The sequence below is a fragment of the Strigops habroptila genome, chromosome 1 (assembly GCF_004027225.2).
Source record: "Strigops habroptila isolate Jane chromosome 1, bStrHab1.2.pri, whole genome shotgun sequence".
Classification (NCBI taxonomy): Eukaryota; Metazoa; Chordata; class Aves; order Psittaciformes; family Psittacidae; genus Strigops; species Strigops habroptila.
The window spans coordinates 34,092,966-34,115,973 of record NC_044277.2 but is presented as its reverse complement, the minus strand read 5'-3'; the positions used below and the strand labels follow the sequence as shown (position 1 = coordinate 34,115,973).

The window sequence follows — 23,008 nt, the reverse complement described above, 5'->3', positions numbered from 1 at the left end:
CCTTCTTCAAGGTGCCCGTGTTGCAGAACTGTAATTCAAGAAAAGAGGTGATCTGTTGGGTAATATGCTCAGGTCCATGGTGAAAAATCAGCTTATCACACCATGCAGAAACAACCAGAGCAGGTCTTGTTAGCACATCATTTCTGTCCTTTAACTCCCCAAGTCAAATGTTCTGTAGCAGCTTAAGAGCCTTAGTGTGTTTCTAACAACTCATAGACACTCACGATGTAGTACTGTAGCTGAGTGTTGTTGGGACAAAGATTTTGATAGCAATAGTGGGTTTTTAACCAAGAGGAATAGTGTCTCCATTTTTGTAACAGAAAGCTTAAGAAAAGCCTTGGTGGTTTCCGCTGTTATTTTCATCTTTAAGGATCTAACTCAAGGGCAGCTCAGCATACTTGGCTTTCACATTAGCAGACCTGTGATGTGTCCCTTGTCTGCTGCCAATGCTTCCCTACCTGGGGAGCTCCTTTCAGCCCATGTGAATGGACTTTCAGTGCACCCAAGTGAAACTCTTTCAGCTGATTCTGTGGCTGCTTTCTACTGTGCTTCTCCACTATCTATCTGAATTGTACCAAAGTTAACAGGGCTAAAAACAGAGCAGTAACTAGAAATTATGAAGACTATATCAGTGTCACCAAATGTACTAATCATAAAACAAAAAAGTAAAATTTCACTGCTCAAATGGCAGCTTGTTTGCTATGCTATACTGGTTTCTATGTTTTACATGCTCAGTTGAAGATCGAAGAAATGTCTCTTTTTCAGGGGATGATTCAGTTCATTCATACCATAGCCATAGGCAAAATTCCTCAGTGCACTGTGTTTTGCTGTGAGAATATTCATGTTCTCAAGTCAAGCTCAAATGTTCAGTCACTTTAGCTATTTGAACAAACCAATTGTTTAACATTTCATGTCACTTTTTAACAAAAAGTCCATTTCTATACAAAAATGCTCCCAGTTAATTGTTGAGTTTACTTTGCTTGGCCAACAACACTGAACTCTTGAACACCCAAGGAGTAGGTGCAGTAATATGAAAGTACAGTAAAATCAAATTATTATATTTACCTTAAGTAAATTAACTGTATAGGAGGCCCTGCATTAGCAGGGTGTCCAAGGAGCTTAAGGCAATTATGTGATGCAGAGCATAGTAGTAATACCAATGTTCCCAACCTTGCCAGCATCCAAGAAGAAGACAGCAGGTTTTTCTGTGGTCTGGGAGAAGAAACAGCTCTTCTGCCTGTCGCTCTCTTCTCCCCTTCTGCCCTATGAGGATGAGTACAAGAACAGTACCCTCACCAAATACACTGCATGATATAGTGCATGGTGAGGGAAGTCTTTCATGCGGGAGGGACATACCAACTCATGTCTTGGTAAGGAGGCCTGCAGAGCTGGGAAAGGCTGAAATTTCAGCTTCATATGATTCTGTGGCTTCTTAGATGGGTCCCCACCCTTACAGACATGAGATTAGTTTATTGTAAAGAAGAGAAACAGGGAATTACAAACTTGTAATTCTATCAAGATGCAAAACATGCTTCAGAAACATATAGCTTCCTTGGCTCAGTACATAAGAGTGTTCCCTCCTACTCTCTATTTTTAAAGGAGGCACTGGGGAACATGAATTAAATTATTAAATCAAATCAATTAACTAATTACATTAAAGCAGTAAATTGGATAAAATTACTCAGTTTTGCTTTACGATATTATGAAGGCTAATTCCCTGCACAGCTTCACACATAAAGTAGGAAAGACTCTCCTTTAATGGGATTTGGCCACAGGAGTTGCATAAAGGATCAGAGCCAGAAATAGCAGTCAGAAAGAAATGATACTTCAGACAAAGTGGAGCAGTATTCCCTGACAGTTCTGCCAAATTTGTTGATTTATTTTAATGATTTTTTTTCAAGCACTGAATGATACTTTGTTTTAGTGGAGGTAACCTGCCCAAGCTAGCAGGCTACATGACACTGAAGTCATGTTTTGATTAGCATCAAGATTCCTACACACCTAAATCAATTTATTATGCAAAGGTACAAGAACCAAAAAAAAAAAAAGTACTCAGAATTAATGATGTTTGATCATCCATTCTCCAGTGAGGCTGGAAACACAGATGAGTGTGGTGCCCTTCCCATTGTGTGTCATCAGAACTCTCCCTTCCTCAGCCCTGAAGAAAACACCTTTTTAGCCTTGCCAACTCTCTCTGCTTTATCACACACCTCAGTTTTGGCATGGTATGATCCTAGGAAAAATTATCTCTCATTTGAAAGACAAAATGAATGTTCTTTAGGACTTAGGATTGCCAAAAAAACTTTCAAAATGCACAACCGTAGGGGCAATAAAGCCAAAAGATAAGTAACATGAATGCAGCATTTATTATTTTTTAAATTATCGTTATTTTGAAAACAGTTTCTTGATTTGTCTTGGGGTTTGACTCATATCTTTTTATTTAATGTTTGCTGTTGGCAGGAGTAGAGTCTCTTAATTTTTCAGTTGTTCTCCTGATTTCCGCTGTTCAGTAACTTGAACAATTCTGTTTGCCATTTTCATCTGCATGGATCACTTTCTTTAATGCTACCACTACTGTTGACGTAAGTGAGAGTGTTCCCAATAACTTTGGAATGGAGCTGAACAAAAATATCTTTTGGGAAATTTAAGCAGAGCCCTGCAGATTGTTTCATACTGGACCTATTGTGCAGCATGGTTAAATCATTGTTATTCTTTTATTCCCTCTGTATAAATATAACAGCAGTATAAAAATCTTTTTGATGTCTAGGATAGCGTATGGCAACACAGGAAAACTAAGGAGGTCTTCTAAGCTGATTAAATAAAACCAACAAGAGTCACAGGAGGGAAGGGAGGAGGGAAAACACTTGCTCGCCTGATCTGAGATGTTTGCAAAAGCTAAAGCAATTCTCCACCAGTTAAGGGTTGAAGTTTCCCTGGTGGACTGATGACCTTTGATGTGATAATTGCTGGTTTTCCTGAAACTCCGAAAGAAAGCATGTATAGTATGGTTAGAAGAAAAAGGGATAAATATTAATGAAGCATTGGATACTCATTCAAAACCAGCAGGAGCCCAGCGGTTAAATGCTCCTTTTCATCCCATGAGGCAGGATAGTAACTAAGATCCCTATAATATTTGCCACATAACTTACATACCTTAATCTCGGAGCAGTTTTACAAAGTGTTGTCTACCTCTGTGGGTAAGAGCTTATCCTGTTATTGAGAAGAATATTAATTCTGTTAGGTTTTCTTTCTTTTGAAATTGTCATTTAAAATTTAATTTTAAATGTTATTTTAAGTATTAAGTTTTTACCTCTTATGTAACACATACACGTTTGTGTAAGAGTATTAATTTTCCATCATGGTGGCCTTAGAACTGAATCCAGGTGGATCCTAAGTTACTACTTTTCAGCATCCTCTTGCACACAGTTCACTACCATCTGCTTGATCTTAGAAAATAACAGCTAAATGTGCTATAGTTAGCATACAGTTTACTTACTCTCTCATAAGCTAGGAGAAAAGAATAATATTTGCAGAGCAAAGCAGGGACAACGTATCTCATTGCTTATGGCAAAGACTTTATTTTTGTAATAATAAAGATGCAAGTGTTTTATCTACCTGGTGAAGTTACTTTCTTCTGGAGTTAGTTATTGCTTTAGTTCATAGAGTCATAGAATGGTTATCATAATCATAGTTAGTAGGTGCAAAGATATTTAGAGTTTGCCAAAAGGCTTACCATCTCCAGTCAGATGTTAATTTGCATGTCTGTCATGGCTTGGAAAAGATTAAGTATTAGCCTTTCTTCTAGCATGTCAGCTGTATTGTGCTGTTATCTTGAAGTATTTTAAAGCCAAATAAAATGGAGATTTTCAGACTGATTAGCTGGCATGGCTGCAAAGGCATTTTTGTATTCAAGAAATGTCTTTGTTATAGCAGCCATCATATCTGACCTGCTCCCTAGGTCAATAAAGATGAAGAGCTCTTGGTCTGTTGCAGAAGGAACTCATTGTGGCCTACAGCTGGGCCTGCTTTCATATGCAGACACTTACTGTCAGCCTAGCAACATACATGTTCTCTTCAAATGATTAATTTAGCATCAAATGAGACATACTGTTTCTCTGGAAAACATCCTTGTAAAGCTGACTAAAATGGGAGGTTAAATATCAAAGGGCTAACACAAAGAAAGGGAATGATCAAACAACTAGACTATTTTGTGATTTACATGGGTTATTTTGCTGATGATTAAGTAAAGAAAAACCTGCTGAGATGAAGAGTAAGCAATTACACATTGAGGAAACTCTCATACTTATTGCCTTATTAGTAGTATTCATAGACTGAGAGACCCTCCACAGGGTGATTACTTGCTAATTCCTTATAGTCAACAGCTTTGATGTGCTTACACTATGTGATTTTCTTGGAGGAAGGGAAAAGGCAGGAAATATTCACCGAATGCATAACCACTGAGCATCAGAGAAAAATTGTGGAGTTCAGAAAAGATTTGTAAATAAAGATGGCTGCATGCCTTATTAATGGCTGTATCCTATTTTCAACTGTCAATATCTTTTTCTAGAAGGCCAGTTAATAAGAATAATACATTAACCATAACCACTGCCTATTGAAAGATACAGAATAATTTCCAAAATGGGAGGGAGATACTTCAATGCACAGGTGACAGCAGCAGTAATAGTTAGGTGTGGAACTAGAGAAAACTTTGATTTCAAGACCGTAAAAGTTTCCTTTTACTGAAGTTCCAGCATTTTACACTGAAAAGACTTGGGAAAATATTTTCATTAGACTAATAATTTCTGGTTCCTCCCATCTGCAATATGGCTTCCTTTCTGGTAAGGAAGCTTGCCTCTATGCTGTCAGTTATTTTAAGCTCCTGTCCTGCTTCTAGGGCAGAGGAAAGGTGCTTGAGCAAAAATTAGGTTCAGATGTTAGTTGATATTGTTAGATACATTCAAAAACAATTCTGGTAATGATGGATAGAAAAGAACATCTTACCTGTGTCTATGCCAGTAATGAACCAAAACATCAACAACAGATGGTGACTACTACTTGAACGCCAGCAAGTGGTGTTCCTTGAGGCACAAGCATGTTGTGAAGACTTTTTGTTTCTGCGGGAGCATGTGATCTAGGTATCTGTGAACAAAGTATCAGGTTAATAATAATAGCCTGACCATGGGATCAGCAAGTTCATCCACTGGCACAACTGTGCTAACTTACAGTTATTCAAGATGTTCTCCACTTGCTGCAATGGATGACATGCCTAGTTAACAGATGATGCATCTGCCATGATAGTCCACAACAGCAGCAAGCGATACGTCATATTTTAGTCCCCACTGGTATTGTCATTTCTGAAGTTTGAATGCCCTGTAGATTATGCAATTTAAATGCCCACTGTCTTCAAAGAGAGAAAAGGCAATGGTGTTGAGGAGCATTTAAATATAGAATGTTCCATATTTATATATGGCAGAGAATCATAACACAGATGAAGACTGTAACATGAACCAGTCTGAAAATTTTTTATTAGGTAAATAGCTAAACATCAGTAAACCTTTTCCAGTTCCCTAATTTAGCTCTTAGTGTAACAAGCACTATACATTTCTGAAGAAATACAGTGTTGTGGTTAAACTCCAGCCAACAACTAAGCACCACCCAGCTGCTTGCTCATTCCCCCCGCCCCCCGGAAGCATAATCAAGAATCAAGAATCAGAAGCGTAAAAGTGAGAAAACTCATGGGCTGAGATAAAGATGATGTAATGGGACAGAAAAGAAAGGAAGGAAAAAAAGAGGAAAAATAATAACAATAATAATAAAATAATTAGAATATACAAAACAGGTGATGTACAATGAGGTTGCTCACCACTCACTGACAGATGACTAACCAGTTCCTGAGCAGTGGTCTCTGGTCACCTTTCCCCCCTCTTTTATATACTGACTATGACATCATATGTTATGGAATACCCCTGTGGTCAGTTGGGGTCAGCTGTCCTGGCTGTGTCCCCTCCCAACTCGTGCCCCTCCAGCTTTCTCACTGTCAGGGCATGAGAAGCTGAAAATCAGTATAAACACTACTTAGCATAAACACTAGTTAGCAACAACTAAAAACATCAGTGTGTTATCAACGTTATTCTCATACTAAATCCAAAACACAGCACTGCAGCAGCTGCCAGGAAGAAAATTAACTCCATCCCAGCCGAAACCAGGATATACAGTCTGTCTGATATTCCTACAATGTAGACCAGTAAGTGAACTTGAACATTGACTCAAATACAACATTCTCAGCTTATCATTTTTTAAATAATTTCTGAATAGTGTGTGAGAAGTTTACAAGTAAAGAGGTGAACTAAGTGTAAGACAGTCTTAGCTCACATGTAAGATATTGATGAATGGAAACAAGTCAGGAGTACATCTTCAAGGAGGCTTACCTGCGTGATTAAGGATCAAAGCTCTTGGTCCAGTCTAGCTTGACAAGTCATCATCCATAATAAATTACAGAATGGTGTTGGATTTGGAAAGCCCTTATGGTATAACATCCTTAATAATATTACTGGTTTTTAAGGGAGGTCTTGTACTTCTTCCTGTTGTCATTTAATATCATAGGGATGTATGACCTGAAGTATGTCTTTCATTAAAGGTAGAGCTGGACAGAGGATGACAGTTAAGCTTTCAAGGATTCAGATTTTTTAATTTCACACTGCAATGAAAACAAAAGCCTTCCAGTGGGTTTTTTGTTTGTTTGTTTGTTTGTTTGTTTGTTTTTCTTTCCGCAACATGAAATTCTGTTGAAATTTATTTTCAGGTTGAACAGTTAAGGATTTTCATCTGAGCCTCAAGTCTTGGAGTAAGAAGAAAGCTTAGCCTGGACTCAGAGTAATTGAGCTGATCCTTCTATGTTTTAGTTTCAATGTTATTTTGTTGATACCAGTGATAGTCAGTTAGCTAATTCTTTGCACAGTGGATCAAGAAACTTACATAAAGACATTGTATAAGAAAGCAGGAAAAAATACTGAAAGTTTTATATCCAACATAAAGTTTACAAACAGAGAATGACATATCAGAAATTTGTTCTAAAGTCCTATTCAACAGGATATTTCCATAACATATGGCAGAAGGCGTAGTTTTTCAGCCATAAGCCTTAGGCAGGTATTAGATGCTAAGTTGTGACATTCATTGCACTGTCTAGGAGATGCATGTGATTCACACTAGTCAATCAGCCGCCTTGGTTTTAAGCAATTTCGCGCTAAAAAGAAAATGTATTAGCAAAAGCTCTTTGCTATTTGGTTACGGTTATTTGCTTCCTAAAATTGCCTTCCCACTGTGTCCTCACTTGTAAGCTAAAATCAGTATCATTTGACTGTTAACAGTTTATTTATATTTTGTATAGACTGCTGAACTCAATGTTAAACCATAGAAGATAGGACAATTTATAATAAATAGATCCCTTTTTATCATACTGATAAAGGTGATGATTTGTGACATGCTCCATTCTACTGTATCACAATTTTTGTTTGTTGTTTACAACCTTCCCCACAGAACTGTGGATTTATCCTCAATGCTTGCCTTGTGAAAGGTGCTTGTCCATTGCAGCTTTGAGGGCAGCCTTTCTGCAGTAATAGATAATGGATTTTGATTCTCATTCAGCTGCATAGATACTTTTTCAGTCATTTACAACTGATTCTGTTGTTGCCTGTGCATGTCATGACCATGAGGTACTGCTGGCCCTGCCTGCTTCTGCCCACCCCCTGGGGCTTATGGCTTAGGACCCCATTCCAGCCCCCTGGGGCTCCTCCATCACCTACCCACAACACAGTGATGGAGGAGCCCCATTTCTTCTCCCTGAAATCCCCCTAGCCCTGCCAGGCCATCATCCATGGGCCCATATCCCTGCCCGGCTGCTCCCGTCCACGACCACAGGGCCCATGCTGTGCCCTGAAAATGTGGTTATAGGTGTTACTTGAAATACAGGAGGATTTAATTTGCAGATACATAAAAATTACATTAGTGGACATAGGAAACACATGCCATTTCGCTGTATCTCTTTGCATTTCTATTCCATGAAAAGCTGAATATGTAACTCAATATTGTAATAAGGGCCTAGTTTGGAGAGAGAAAATCACGCAGGAGTTTTACAAATAGTTGCAATGTTAAGATAAATGCTTGTGACCAAGGGTCAACAGAGTTTTAAATGCAGGAGATAATGGAAACATAATCCAGTGCCATATGATAGTTTAGCACAATGCATTTTTCATTTCAGATCCTTTCTCTCTATACCCTGAAATGTTCGGTATATTTTTGCCTGAGTTTTAACATATCTATAATCTAAACATATTTCACCAGCTAAGGAAAAAGTAAGTTTCTAGGAGCTTCTAGTAAAATGGAAAAAACAAGAAGGCAGGGTAACCCAAGCAGGTGACCAAGCAGTGGGTTATGCTATGTGCTATTTGGGTGCTGTCGTGCTGCATCCCACAGCCCAGGGGAGGGAATTTAGGGTACATCGTCTGCTTGAAACCACTTTGCTTTTAAAGGACATGCTAAGGAGAGCTAGGAATTTCTGCATCTGCTGTCCAAGAGGCACTATTTGCTCTTCACTGTAAGCCATGGAAAGCACCTCTAATTTTGGGGGAAAGTTATCTGGAAGCTGTCTTAGTCTAAGAAACCTGTGACCCTCAGTCTCTATTAATAAGAGGTTATGATCAGAGCTGCCTTTCTGCGGGAACAAATGCATGTTAATAACATCATTCCCAGTGTAAAAAAACTCTGGGAAATACATTAATAGATCATAATAATATCTTCAAGAATAATATGGGGTTTTGATAGATTTTAAGATATTAAGAAAGAAAAAGGATTTGTAAAATTTAATGAAGGACTGGTTATGATTTGCTTTTTTTTTCCAGTAGACTTTTCCTATAAAACTGCTTTATTGTGGTTATAAACCTTCCATCAAAATTTCTTAAATTAAATCTAGAAATAAAAACATTTTGTAAATGCAGTGCCATTGTAAATAGAAGCTTTGGAAAATTATCATTATTCACTGTCTGCAGCCTGTGTTTAGAGTTTTTCAGTCTTCTAAGAAACTAATAAGCAGCCTGAATGATACTTTTAGGAACAATTGGAACTTGTTGACAGCACTAAAAAGTTGAAATTCCGTATTTTAAAGCAATAACTGTTTCACATAGTGAGACAGAGGCTGTAGCTTAAAAGCTGCCTGCATTTAGACTTTGAAATCAGCCATATGGGACAGAAAGGGTCCCTCTGGAAAAGCATTCATTTAACTATTGATAAATTACTCATTTTTGCTTGTTTATTTTAAAGGACAACATACACAGGAATGTATTCATGGCAGATGAATTAGCTCCTATATTATGAGTGAGCAGTGTGGTTAGTGTGAAAAATTTACACCACCCAGCTCATCAGAAACCAGTCAGATCATTTGTTTCATTCCAGCTGTGCTCTTTACATTTACATGGGTCCTGGGACAGATGGGATTTCAAATCTCTCTTCCCTCATATATAAAGTTGCATTTCTTTTCCAAATCCTGACTGCTTTAATCACTCTGCTTTATTAACAAAACAAAACACACATACAAAAAAAGGATGTTTAAATAAGCTCTCATTTCTGTTGAAGCAATGACCACTGAAATAATTGGAAGACTTCTGCCCAGTTCAAAGGACTTTGGATAAGGCCTGAAATTTTGTCTAATTCCTGTGACTGGGGAGCAGAATTTGGCCTTTAACATTTAAGACTTTCAAATGGGAAACACAAATGTCAGACATCTCTTATAAACTGTGTGTAGTGATGTAATAAGTGGAACAAGAAGTCAGTAGGAAGAGTCTTAGACTTGTGGGCAATGAGAGACATGGATGTTACTCTGTGATACTACTATACGCTGAGTTCCAGAACTTGCTTTGGTGCCAGTGTCCATAAGAAAATAGTCTACTAGTCTATTGCTACCTTCTGGATTTTGGTCAGCCTGTAACTGTAACAAAACTTGTGGGGTTTTTTTTGGCACTATTCATTTCTGGTCCTGAGAATAGCACAGAATGCTCAGAAATAACCAGAAATAGAAAAATCATGTTTTCAGTCAATCCAACTATTTGGAAATCTTCATTGATTCATTCACTTTGCAAGGAAAGGCTCTGTGAAAGTTTTGTTTCACTTAGTTCATCTCACTTTTCCCTAATAGTAATACCACTTTAAACAAATATTAAAATGTATTTGACTCAACACTTGCTAAACAGCATCTAAAATACTATGTCGAGTTCAAGGTCCCCGATATGGGAAAGACATAAACAGATGGCCATCAAGGTGGTTAGGGGTTGGAGCCCTTGTCTTGGGTGAAGAGTCTAGGCAGCAGGGTTGTTCAGCCTGGAGCAGAGACAGCTTTGGGAGGTCTTACAGCAGTCCCTCAGTGCCTACAGGGAGGTCATTGAGAAGATGGGGCCTCATTCTTGACAGTCATGCATGGCAGAAGGACAAGAGGCAATGGACATAAATGTGGACAAAAAAGGTTCAGACTGGATGTAAGGAAATTTCACCCTCAACTCAGTCAAGCAGCAGAACAGGCCCCCAGTGCATCTGGACAGTATCCATCCTTGGGAGTTTTCAAACCTTGGTAAAGTCCTGAGCAGCCTGGTCTGACCTCACAGCTGAGCCTGGTAAGGACAAAGAAGTGGATTCTCTATATGTTGGTCTAAGCACTCCTGAATTGGGTCATTGATGCAGTTCATGAGACACCTTTCACAGAAGAACATCTCATCTGCATTTAGGGGGAAAAAAAACCAAACCCACCCAGTAAAGCAAGCATTGATGGTTTCCCCACAATAATCACTGTAAACTGGGATGCTTCCCAAATTCCTTCCTACACAAAATGAAGAAAAGCACTACAGTTCTGTCCTTTGCCTTTGTATCTCCTCTTCATTATGTGGGAGTGATTTCAGATACATCTTGCTCCTTCCCATTCCTGATACATGCTGTATTATTCAGATGCTTCTACCTATTGATTACCAGTTTCCATTCCTGTCTTCCCTTTCTGTGCATAATGCACAGTCAGGCACTGGGACATAAGGTGGACTGCCTGCTACATCACTGATAGAGAAAATATTTCAATATGTGTTGTGTCAGGCATCTTAGTAAAAGCTAGGCTCATGAGCAGGCTTACAATTAATTATCTATAAAGATATGTTATATATATAATTTATAAATATGATATAAAATCATGTCTCTTCATTGCTAAATAGGAACTTTGCTTAGTAAGAAATGCAGTGTAAATAAAATTACCTGTGCTTGAATATATTCAGCTTTGTCTTGCATGCTTTAAAACTGCTCTCTCATCTACAGAAGCTAGGACGGTAAAATTGGAAGTACCTGTATGTGCACTTGAAAGATGAAGAAAGCCTTTCCGGTGGCATTTTCTCTTGGAAAATGAAGGCGCATTTATATGTGCTACCCTTTCAAAATATTTTCTGAGATAAAATTATTCACAGAATAATTTCAACAAATCCTTCTTGAGTCTCTTAGATCTCAGGCTAAAGATTATTTTCAAACAGCTCTTTGAGAGCAGATTACCAGAATTCAGGCTGAGAGAATTGGTATTCCTCAGACAGATAAGCTGTATATGGTGTATTCTGTCCTTGAACAGGCAAGGGTGACTCTGATTTGGGGCTTTTTTGATAGGAATACTAATTTTCAGATGAAATACAGTATCCAGATGATTCTTATATTTTGGCCTTTCCTGATGTGGTTAGCTTTTCTTGAAATATTCAGCAAAAATCTTAAAGCATCCTTGCACAAGGGATGTATCAAAGAGCCTGCAGGAAGTTGTTTTAAGCAGCTGAGCAGTCCTGTTGAATCCAGCAGGTGTATTTATTTTGCACAGCAGAACATACGTATCAGGGTCTAAGTAAGGACTTGGGACACCTGATTTGGCAGTAAATCCATCACTTGTGTTCCTTGCTCATATTTGCTGCCATTCCTGTGCAAATCCTTTTTCACCTGGTAGGGCATGGCCATATGGAAGTGACTTTCTGAGTTTTCCCATGGTGGGTCAGTCGCAGGTCACTGGGACCTGCAACTGACCCCCCCAAGCATACTCAGGTGTGTGCTTGAGTGGTGACTGTGGGACAGCAAGGTGACAGGAGGCGAGAGGACTGGAAGGGTTGCTGTGATAGACACAAGTCCCCTGTGTTTATGGGGCTGTACCTTGTGCCCCCGCCCCCAGGTAAAACAGTTTGGGGAACACTGGGCCTCCTGGCTACAAAGGCGCTTAAAAGTAAGATTGACAGCAAGAGTGATGTGCTTCTTGGTAGTGCCTCAAGTCAGTGCTGACTAGTCTTTATGGAAAAGGATATGAAGCATCTGCTTTTTGTAACAGATTGTTTTGTTTGGTCTGACTGTCTGTTTACTATTATTAGTAAGCTGGTTTCTCTATAGTACAGGTTTGTCAGGGAGCAACTTATTTGAAAACACATTTCTTGATCTGTCAAGGAACTTTTACATATATATCAGTGAAGGTAAAATTCATACTGTGCCAGGACTGGAAAAGCTGCTTGACAAAAAGAAGTAATCTAGTAAGGAAGATCTTGCTTTAAAAGCAGTACTCAGGACCTGATCTATTGGGTCTATCTTAGAATTCCTACTAAAGTCAGTTTGAACTTACTGGGAGTAAAACTCATTTGAATACACTGCGCTACAGCTTAAAATACATCTGAGATTTTCTCCTAGGAGTGCAGGTGCTGCTATCTGTTTATGTACAGACACTTCTATAGGTTCATAGTGCCAGTTCCTCATGCTTCAGGCCTTACATAGACTACTCCGTCCTCATGAGCTCCTGATGCTTCCCCTGTGCTGCCAGCAAGGAGAGTGGCCAGAGCAGCCATGCATTAGGTTCTGCTTCCACCAAAAGACCACCCACCCATATGATGGCACAACCTACCTTAACCTCTCCCTGTGATAATGGAGATGTGTACATTACCATGAGGAAATGGACATGTTCTCTGCCTTTTCCTATATACATAGATCTGTAGATATTCTGTGCTAAAGATGTTGTATTCATATTCAAATCGATTGTGTCCATTTATTTGGAAAAAAATATGAAAAATCAAAAATTCCTCTTTCAAAGAGAGTTGCAGAACTTTGAGGAGAAGTAAACCTATCTAGGAAAGAAGCTTTTTAAATTGAATGAGTTCTTTATCTAAAGGAGATGTGAAAATCTATGCTCTTGCACCATTTCTAAAACTGGTGGGCTTAAATAGAAACTTAAAGAGAGTGCAAACTGTGTCGCTGTTGTTCACCTCTGCGATATGATCTCCCAAGCAAGACTACTTACTAGATTACTGAATCAGCACTGTGTTATTGTAAGGTATGTTTTCATAATGCCCCATAATGCTGAAGTGAGCAGGGATATAGCAAAGATATGTGGTTTTAAAATGGAATTTTAAAATTACCTGCAATTCTTTTGTACACAGAATTTATTCTGTATATTTGAAAAATAGTTGGAGTCTCTTAGCAATAATATTACCTGGTAGCTGGAAAGCCACTTTCTTTAAAGATAAAAAAAAAATCTGATATCAGAAGCCTGTTTGTACCCTAGTGCACATCTAATTATCTTTCCCAGTCTTAATTATTTAGCAAGTGCTAATAAAGTGCACGTATCATGACACTCATGTTTAATAAGCATATAAATTTAATTGATTTTTTTTCCTCTCTTTGAAGACTAACAGACATGGAATTCAATCACAAGGCAATGGCATTATAACTTCCAATATAACATCAGGTTTTAATAAGGCTCCTGTTTGCTGCACACATGTGCTTAAGACTGCCTGGAAACCAAATCAGTAGAGAAAAGGGATTACTTTAGATTACTTTGAAATGTGCATTGTTTGAAATGGCCTCTGGTGACCAGCTTTCATGAATGGCTGATTTTACTTGTGGGGCACATCATCTGGCTCAATTATACCAGGCTCTTTTGTATGACAAGTGCTCTTCTTGGCTGTGTTGAAATATGAAATTCTAAAACAAAGTAAATCAGATGGTGAGAAATAAATTGAAGTAACTGTATATTATTAGCAGTTTGTAACTTATCAGCATGCTGAAAAATATGCAAAAATTTTCTTTTAAAACTTTCACAGATTTGAAGTTAATATAAAAACCATTATTTTTATTTTTCTCTAATGTTTTATTCAACTAAAATAACAGCATTAAAATCAAAGACACATTTTTCTTTTCTCAAATACAGATAATTTCTTCTGCAGTTATGTCTTTTTAAAATGTTATTGGAGTTTGTTGTTTTACTCTGACATATGAAGTGTTGGAAACTTTTACTTACTAAGAGTATTCCTTAACCTGTACAAAGCTATAGAAGTGGGTTAGCAAGTATGCATTATACTTTCGAGTCACTGCAGGCTTTTTCCTTTCCTGTCTGTAACTGTGAAATTGCAATGTAAAAACACAATATAAGGTTACGATTCTCTCTGCCTTCAATTACTTTAAATTATAGTTACTTTAAATTAATCTAGCCTGTGGCATTGATGATACATCATTATAATACACATATTATGTTTGGAAGGAGAGCAGATAACTGATTGATTAGTAAAGTGTGCCAATAGATAATTATTAGATTAGACCCTGATAGGAGCTACATTCTTTGTGTTCGCTGTAAATCCTATACTTTACAACTAAGATTAGGGGATTAACCTTTAAGAAGAGATGGTAGGTCTTACCTTTTTCCTGACTTCTACTGTACTGTAAATGTGTTTCCCATGGCTGCAGGCTTGATATTCCCACAGGAAACTGACCTGCAGATTTACGCGGTCATGCCTGGTAGTCTGAGATTGCAGTGTTTGCCTTTTAAATACGTGATAGAAGTGTAAGATGTGAGAAGAGCATTAACATTACTGAACTTTAAACAGTCATCTCTCAACAGCTTTTTCCACTTAAGTGCTTCACTGTATTAGAGAAATTGAGAGTTGTTATTGTTGTTGTAGGGTGTTACAACACTCTAGTTGTCAAGGCAATATGATTTAAGGAAAGATTTAAGACTTCTGAACCACTAGGTTGCTTTGGGCAGATGAACATCTCACCTCCCTGACCTTTTAGTATGTAATTTCAATCTATCTGCACAATCTTCATGGAATTACTAATCTCATGAAGTTACTAATTTTATTGGGTCTCTAACCACATAGCTGTTATGATTCATTTAGCATAGACTATGTGAGACTTTAAGAGCTCCATCTGCCCTTTGACATAAACATCAGAAGTTCACAGAAGCCATATGTGTGTGGCTGAGAAAACATCTTTCACTCCCTTTCACTTTGGAGTTTCCACATATGCAAAATGTTCTGGAGTACAGAGCATTGCTAGGTGGACACAGTTCACTTTAAAGCAAGGAACTGAAAATGGTAGGCATAAACCACAGAATCTGACCTTTGTAGGGGCACGGATGTGTGAAACCACCTCCAGTTAACTTGATGACAGTGACAGTGATTTTTTGGCACTACAGGCAGACTGGTTATGTTTGAAATGATGCTGACAAGGTGCTCACCGATGTGACCAACCCCCAAGATCATGCTGGAAATTACAAAACCTTGTCAACAGCAGAATCTCTGCTGTTTATGAATGATAAGAATTATTGTTGTTGTCCTTTGCCTTTCTACTTTTCTTATGGAGAGTCTGATTTTAAGGAAACGGAGACGACTGGGGTCATATTTCTGTAAAAAATATTCATTAATGCTAAAACTGCCAGCAGGTCATAGGCAAAACGAATAGGAAGATAATGCTCTTCTGCTTGGGGTGAGGAAGGAAAGCTCATTTTCTTGTGGTGATTGATATCTGAGGTTTTGTTTGTTTGAGAGGTTTTATCCGTTTATTTATCAGAGAAACCTGTAAGAAGAAATTATCCAAGATGATTTTTGCATTAAGGCAACTTACCACTTGCAATGACAAGGCCTTCTACTTCTTTTCTGTGCTTTTGATATATTTTTATGCAAGTTCCTAGCACTTGTCAGCAAATCTTAAAAATATCCTAAGTAGCAAAACATTCATTTGTGGACTATATCTTAATAATATACAGCTCTGTCAATTTTTGGAGGCAGGGAAATCTAAGTACAGGGAAATAATTGGTAGGATACTGGATAGTAATGAGAAACAAAACACTTAACCACAAACTTGCTACTGCATTAGGAGTTTCTTGGTTTAGGATCCCTGTGGTACCTTACATTCTCAATTCACTGGGCACATGTATTGCTAATATCAGCAGAACAGAAACCAGACTTCTGGTGCTTAAGCTTCACAATCACAGTCCATATTATTACTAGTACTATTATTATTTATTATTACTGCTGTTTCCTTTATTGCCCATGGTTGATCCGTATTTGTTTCTAAGGAAAGGCCACCAGAAGAACAGTGGGCCTTAACCTATGACTTTGGATAATGTGATGTCCTCAATATCATGCTCAAAAGAAAACACCAACGCTGTAGTGCAGAGAAGACAAGGTTGTCTGCCCTTTGTTACCACTTGGCCATGAATGCGGGGCATTGCATAGCCAGCCATTCATTATCCCCTCTTTTGATTTCAGATTTACAAACAAAAAAGAAATCTGTTCATGTAAGCCAGATTCCCTGTGTAAGGGTATGTGGAAGCCACATTTGTAGAATATTAAATATTAAGAAGTTCATACACCTTTAAAGCTCATAATAGAATATACTTGTTGATACTCAGTGCCCTGTTTCGTAAACAAAGTGTATGATTCTGGACAGATTCTTATTGGCCTAACACAAAACGGCACTTTAAGTGAACATAGTAGAAAATGTGGACATGAAAACAAAATGGATTTTCAAAGGGAAAATTCTCTTTTTTGTAAACTATCTGTCTTTTGTTGTGATCCAAATTAAACACATTCAGCCAATGCACTGAAAAATCTTAAACTCTTCTTGGCCAAAACGGATATAAAATCTATTAAGTTTCAAAAAATGCTATTCTGCCTTTTGTTTTTCTTGCTGGTCACTGAAAGATATTCCCTTAAGAGACCTAGAAATAAAGTCCTCCTAGTTTTTATGCCACATCACATGAAGTGGCACTGTAGCCCTTCTTTGCAGTGCCCTGCCAATGTAATTCAAGTTTCACGGGTAATTAATTCTCCATGCCAACGAGTCGTTGAACTGCCTTTTATAATACTAGCAGCATAGAACCAACCAAAGATCCAAGTTTTCAGATTTTATCCCATGAAAGGTGAGTACAAACTTTGAATTAGTGCTCCTGGGGAGAAAAAAAAAAAAAAAAAAATGACTGAATGAAAAATTACATCCAGATGAGGAAAAAGAGTTTCTTTGGATTTCTCTGGTTTCATTTATTTACTGATTACATTTCAGTTGTCATATGTATGTTCTATAGGAAAAATATCACTTAAATTTTCCAAATAGCATATATAGAAGTTATGGTCATCACTTGAAAAGCATTTTATAGATTTTTACTGCCTCGATTTCTGAACACTGCACAAAAATTTTAAGTTTATTTCTCCATGTGGATTTGAAAAGCTTCCTTTTAGAATTTCTCCTATTTTCATCTATTTCTTGAGACAATTGCAGTGTCTGCAGGGGCACTTACAGATTACCAGCCAGTATCCCACACAAACATTGCAGCCTTGTCTTCCCTATCAAGCCTGTATTTTGACAGTTTTCTTTACTTCATTTCCTTCTAGGACTGGGAAACAGACTATAAAAGGGCAAGTTATCAAAGATCACCTTTTAATAAAGATTTGTCATATGCAAAACTGAAATAGTTATGAGCAAAAAAGGGTGGCATTAGTGTGCTTTTGTGCAAGAACCATTCAATGAATCTTGGATATTTAATTTTATATGTGTAGATCAGCCCTGATATTTCCCTTTGTCCAGCAAGGGGAAAAAAAATAAGAGTTAAAAAAGAAACTCTTCACACTTTTTCCTAGAAAAGACTTGTTTAAGGTGGCCCTAACTTGCTAAAGCAAAAGGAAGGTTTAAAACTAACTAATACACCCCGAAGAGGATGAAATGAAGAATACTTGTTAATGTTCATTTGGGTTAGTGTAAATTTTATTAGCACTGAGGTGTAATTGTCAGGAGCTTGCTGTTTCGTCCTTGGGGGATTATTCAAACACTTTGGTGCCAATGTTTGCTCAGCGCAGTCAGGATGACTGCGCTTTCTAGGTCAACATTGTCAGAAAAAGTTTGCTGTATGGTACAACTGAGGTAAGAAACTAAACACTGAGTCTCACTTCACACAGCCTTTTGTGCTTTGTGAGGTGAGTCAAAGGTTTGCTATTTAAAGATCAGACATTTAGAGAAATTGTATTTCTGCTGTTGCACCAAGAGCGTGTGGTGTCTGGTGTCTGTCAGAAGAAGGCTGACTTCTCTGGTAACCATGGTCTTGGGGGCTTTTGTCAGCTTTTATGTGACTTAGAACAAATACATGGAAATTGAACTATTTTTAAAAGTCAGTCCAGACTAATTACAGACTTCCAGTGTACTTACCTGAATGGTGTGTAATCACTGAAATGGTATTTAATATTAAATGCCAATCACTGAAATGGTATTTAATATTAAATGCCAATGGCTTTGCAGTGCTCTAATGTTAAGTGAGAGGCTGGACTGTTGGTGCAGAGACAATGAAAGACAAGATTTCTTTGCCACAGACACTTGGATATTCATTTTAAAGATGTTCACACTCTTCTGGTGTAATTACAGCCTGCCAGAGTGAGGAGCATGAAACTGTTTAGCTTGTGAAGCTTAAAATAAAAGGTGTATGTGAAAACAAGAACACGATCCTTTTTCTAGCAGTCCAACACCAAGTCCAATCCCCTACCTCTCCTCTGGCTTCTTCCCCTGAAATTTAGAACACCTACCTATTAACACATTTTTAGGTGAGTGATGAGGCCTTTTTTGTCTTCTCTGTTGCTCTCATTAAGTTATTTCTACTTATTAATCTGTTTGTAGCTCATGTTGCATGTCTGAATGTGAGGTCTCAGGTGTGGGTGCACGCAGATCTCCTGGTGAATTATGCTCCAGTCTAATTATATACTGTGCACCCCAGTTCCCATGCAGCCTTCCCTTTGGGCAGACCTCTTGAATGTTCTTGGGTTTGGGTGGGTTTGTGGTTTGGGTTTTTTTTATTGACAGATGTCGCTGTACTTTATCCATAGCTCCAGAATAAAACCAGAAGGAAGTGTGTGGCAGGTCAATACCCTCGAGGGAGTAGGCATGACTCTGAGGTTTCTTTCCCACCCCCTTCCTTCTCCAGATATTCCCTTCCTTCCCTTGTATAACAGGACGATTTTGCAAAGCTTCATTCAGTAATGTCAAAAGTGTTTAAGCATAAGTGGCTACCTACTCCTCTCCACACAAATCAGTCATTTTCAGTCACAGGTTTAAATCTGCTGCAGCAAAGACAAGCCTCTGTGCTTGCATCAGGTCTTACAAAAGCAAGGCTGTTTGACTGACAGGTACAGAGAGGGGGTTCTGATAATGTACTAAGCCGAGTCTGGAAGTGCAGTATCGAGGATGAGGCTGTGCCAGAGGTACTGTGCATTATGCATGAAGCACTCAGGTCTGTTGTTGATTGATTGAGGGACAGTTATGCTCTTTCGCAATGCTGGGTAAGATCAGCTGGACTGTCACTTAATATGAGCTTTCTTGTCAGTGAGAAGATGCCTCTTTTCACGTAGTGATCGAATGCAGATTGCAAAAGACAGCCATGCTCTCCCCTCTGCTTTGTAAGGGTTTAATTGCTCATGCAGGTGATTTAACCTAAAATAGGTTTACCGCTCTACCACGTGCCATATGATGGAATTAACTCTTATTCTCGGAATCTCAGGCTGACTATAAATATTGGAAAAGTACCTGTGTTTGATGACGTGAGGTACATGTCCTTCATCTCTAGCAGCTAAGGTGCCATCTAATGACTACGTAGGTATGGTATTGAATTAAGTAGGGAAGCTGGGGGGAATGTAAATTTTCTCTACTCTTTCCTTTCAGGGCAGAGAAAGAAGCTGTAGTGAACAGTTCTGGAGACTTTGAAGCACAGCCACAGTACTGAGGTCTTTGACTGACAAGCCTTCTGCTTTCTCCTTCTTACAGGGCTCCTCCTACAGATGTTCTGAACACGTCTGCATCCCGGCAATTTTTTACTGCACCCAGGTACTGAATATAAGGAACAAGCTGCATAAAAAGAAGCGTGGGGTGTAGGAGAAGAAGCACTGTGAGGAGTATACTAGAAGTCATGCCTATACAAAATGCAGGCAGTCGCATGACTTCAAGCAAAAATTATTTGAGAAAGCATAGTTGCAGAATGACCGAATTTATTCTTAGAGAATGACAGAATAGAGCTCTTATTCAACAATATGGCTTATAATCTTGTTAAATGGTATGTTTCAGGCTTGGCTTCCCTAAGTGTCATCCTTTCACTGTGTGACTGAAAGTTTGTTTATTGCTTGAACAGAATCTCTTTTCCTCCCTGCAGGTCTTGAAAACTAGAGCTCAGGCACTTCTGGATCAGTCTTTTCATTGAAATACTGGAACTACTATGAAGTCTTCTTGGTTTGCACTCATCTTGGCAGTGCTCAGTACTGAACTGCTAAGAAGTGACTGTTCCACTGTCAAGTCCCCGAGGTTCAGAGGACGTGTGCTGCAGGAGAGAAAAAATATCAGACCAAATATCATCCTTGTACTCACAGATGATCAAGATGTGGAGCTAGGTGAGAAATAATTATTTGCTCCTTCATTCATCATGTGTCTTTCAGAAATTTCTGCCAAGCAGAAAGTACTTTAAATTCAGAGAAGGTACTGGTCCTGGAACGATATCAGAATGTGGGACAAGTTTGGAAAATGAGTTAACTAATTTAGTAACATTCATCACATTTAATTAAAGACTTTAGGAAATGTATGCTTATCAAAATCCACCAAGGAAGGCTTTAATCACCACCGTAAAAGGATTTAATAATACATGCAAGGATATACAGGTAAAAAACTTGCATCAAAAACTCTTTTTCACTTTGTGGCTTTCTATAGCATTTCAAAATTTGAGCTTTACAAGGTTAACCCTTCCCTCAGAGCTGTATAGGTGAGTATTTGTATTCTCTACGTATCTGTCGCATGTATGTCTTCTGACATGTTTATGCACACAGACAAACTGGTCTTGTTTCCGGGCATATGCTTATCTTTTCCATAAATTATTAAACTATTTAAAATCCATCTGCTTTTAAACTATACTATATGTATACAAATAGGATAGTTTTGCTTTCACCAGTATACTAAATATCTAAGCGCAACCTGGACATACCAGCCAGAAGTGATTTTTATGTATTTTTCTTAGGGTGGAAAAAGTTAAAACCCTTGCATGATGTTCCAGGAGGCCTTTGAATGTTTTCCATTTAGTAAGTTAGAAAGATATTAATGGTAGTTATGCATATGACTGATTTTTTGATTCACTGCCCAGAGTGAAAAATCAAGGACAGAAAGAGGATCATTTTGGGTTACCCCCAAGCAAATATTTTAGTTCTGGGGATGGAAGGTAAGATCAAAAAGGTGAAAAATTGGCAAATTGATTGGAAATGAAATCTTACATTCTTAGTGTTTTTTAATGTCAGACATGTTTGTAATAAAACTATAGTGAATTTCTAAACAAAATGCCATATGAAATTGAGAAATCAAAACACTTCATTCCAGAAAACTTATAACAAAATAGTTCATTTTTTTCCTAAAATCACATACTTTTAGCCAGAAAGTTGTAGACAAAAAGTGGTGTAGATCTAAAAGCAATTCTTTAGTTGCTAGCATGCTTTTATTGTCATGATGCAATAATAATTTACACAGTCCTTCAGGGTTGTGAGAACAAAATTAATGAATTATATTTCATGACTGAGAGTTAGTGCTTGTATGTAGCAGGGCTCCAAGACCAGGCCTTTAGATCTGAGCACATCTTATCTTTTTTATTTCTCACTCTTTCAAACGTCTGCTCTGTTTAGCCATGCTTCATAATGAATGGCTGTTCCCAGCTCTATTTTTGGTCAAAATTACAGCTATTACAATAGGAATGCATTTCTTCTTGATAGAGTTGTTCTGAAATCTTCGTTAAAAGGGTCAAGTCATGTCTTCCTTTTTGTGGTCTGAAAAAGCTTACTTTCTCCAAGACACTGCTGAAGGTAGGTCAGCAGACACATGTCTCTGAGCAATGCTACTGACTTGCTGTCTTCAGTCTTGTGAGAGGGTTTGCAAGTGATGAAAGACGAGGAAGGATGTGGCAAGCCACTTTGTTCATATTGTGGAGCTCCTCTCTTTGAAAGCTGCTGTGGATGTTCGCAGGGCACTCTGGCTCCTATTAGCAGGCAGCTGAGCAATAGCCTGGATGTGTATGCATTCCCACCACACTGAATGAAGACACAGGTTTCCCCTTTTCATAGATCATTTCACAGGAAACAGGATTCAGCCCCAAGTCTTACTGTATTTGCACTTCTGCTAATAAATCATTCTGTTTATTTGAAAAGTAAAGCCATACTGTTTTCCATGTGTGAATTATCCCCTCACCCGTCAGTGATTCCTGAGAAAAAACTTTAGTTTCCCAAAGGTCAGTGCAAAGTAACACTTTCTGCCACAAACAGAATAAAACTTAGGCATTGGTATCCAAAAATGATAAGACTGAAAGTCTTTTGATATGGATTCTTTGCTATTGTATTCCCTGCACGAACATTTCTAAAAGCTGTTCTAAATGAATGCTTTAACATAAAAGCATAAAAGTATGTTATAGACTTCAATCAGGAAGAATTTGTCTCCGGAGCATGTATAAGCATTGAACCAAAATATGCCTGAGTGCAGATGATATACACAGGAGTTATCCAAAGTAAAATCTGCAAGAGGCAGAGAGCTTACATTTAGTTAGCGCTCAAAGCATAGGAGTATGCACATCTTTCTATTGATCTGCACCATCCCCCTAAGTTTTGCATTCTGAATACAAAGAAGTTTAGCAGAGCTACTGTCGCATTCA

At 38.1% G+C, this 23,008-nt stretch overlaps 1 protein-coding gene across 4 annotated transcripts in view; it reads left to right on the top strand.

Moving 5' to 3' along the window:
* The window catches only part of SULF1 (sulfatase 1), a 101,759-nt gene that overhangs the window by 16,838 nt on the left and 61,913 nt on the right, over window positions 1–23,008 (top strand). For 3 of the 4 annotated variants that reach the window (XM_030505162.1, XM_030505181.1, XM_030505191.1), the window contains exons 3-4: window positions 20,107–20,166; window positions 20,489–20,723. In XM_030505162.1, coding sequence (XP_030361022.1) covers window positions 20,552–20,723 — 172 coding nt within the window. In that variant the 5' untranslated portion in view covers window positions 20,107–20,166; window positions 20,489–20,551. Of the gene's footprint in view, window positions 1–20,106; window positions 20,167–20,468; window positions 20,724–23,008 lie in introns of those variants that run through there. The other variant, XM_030505172.1, reaches the window with a different exon arrangement.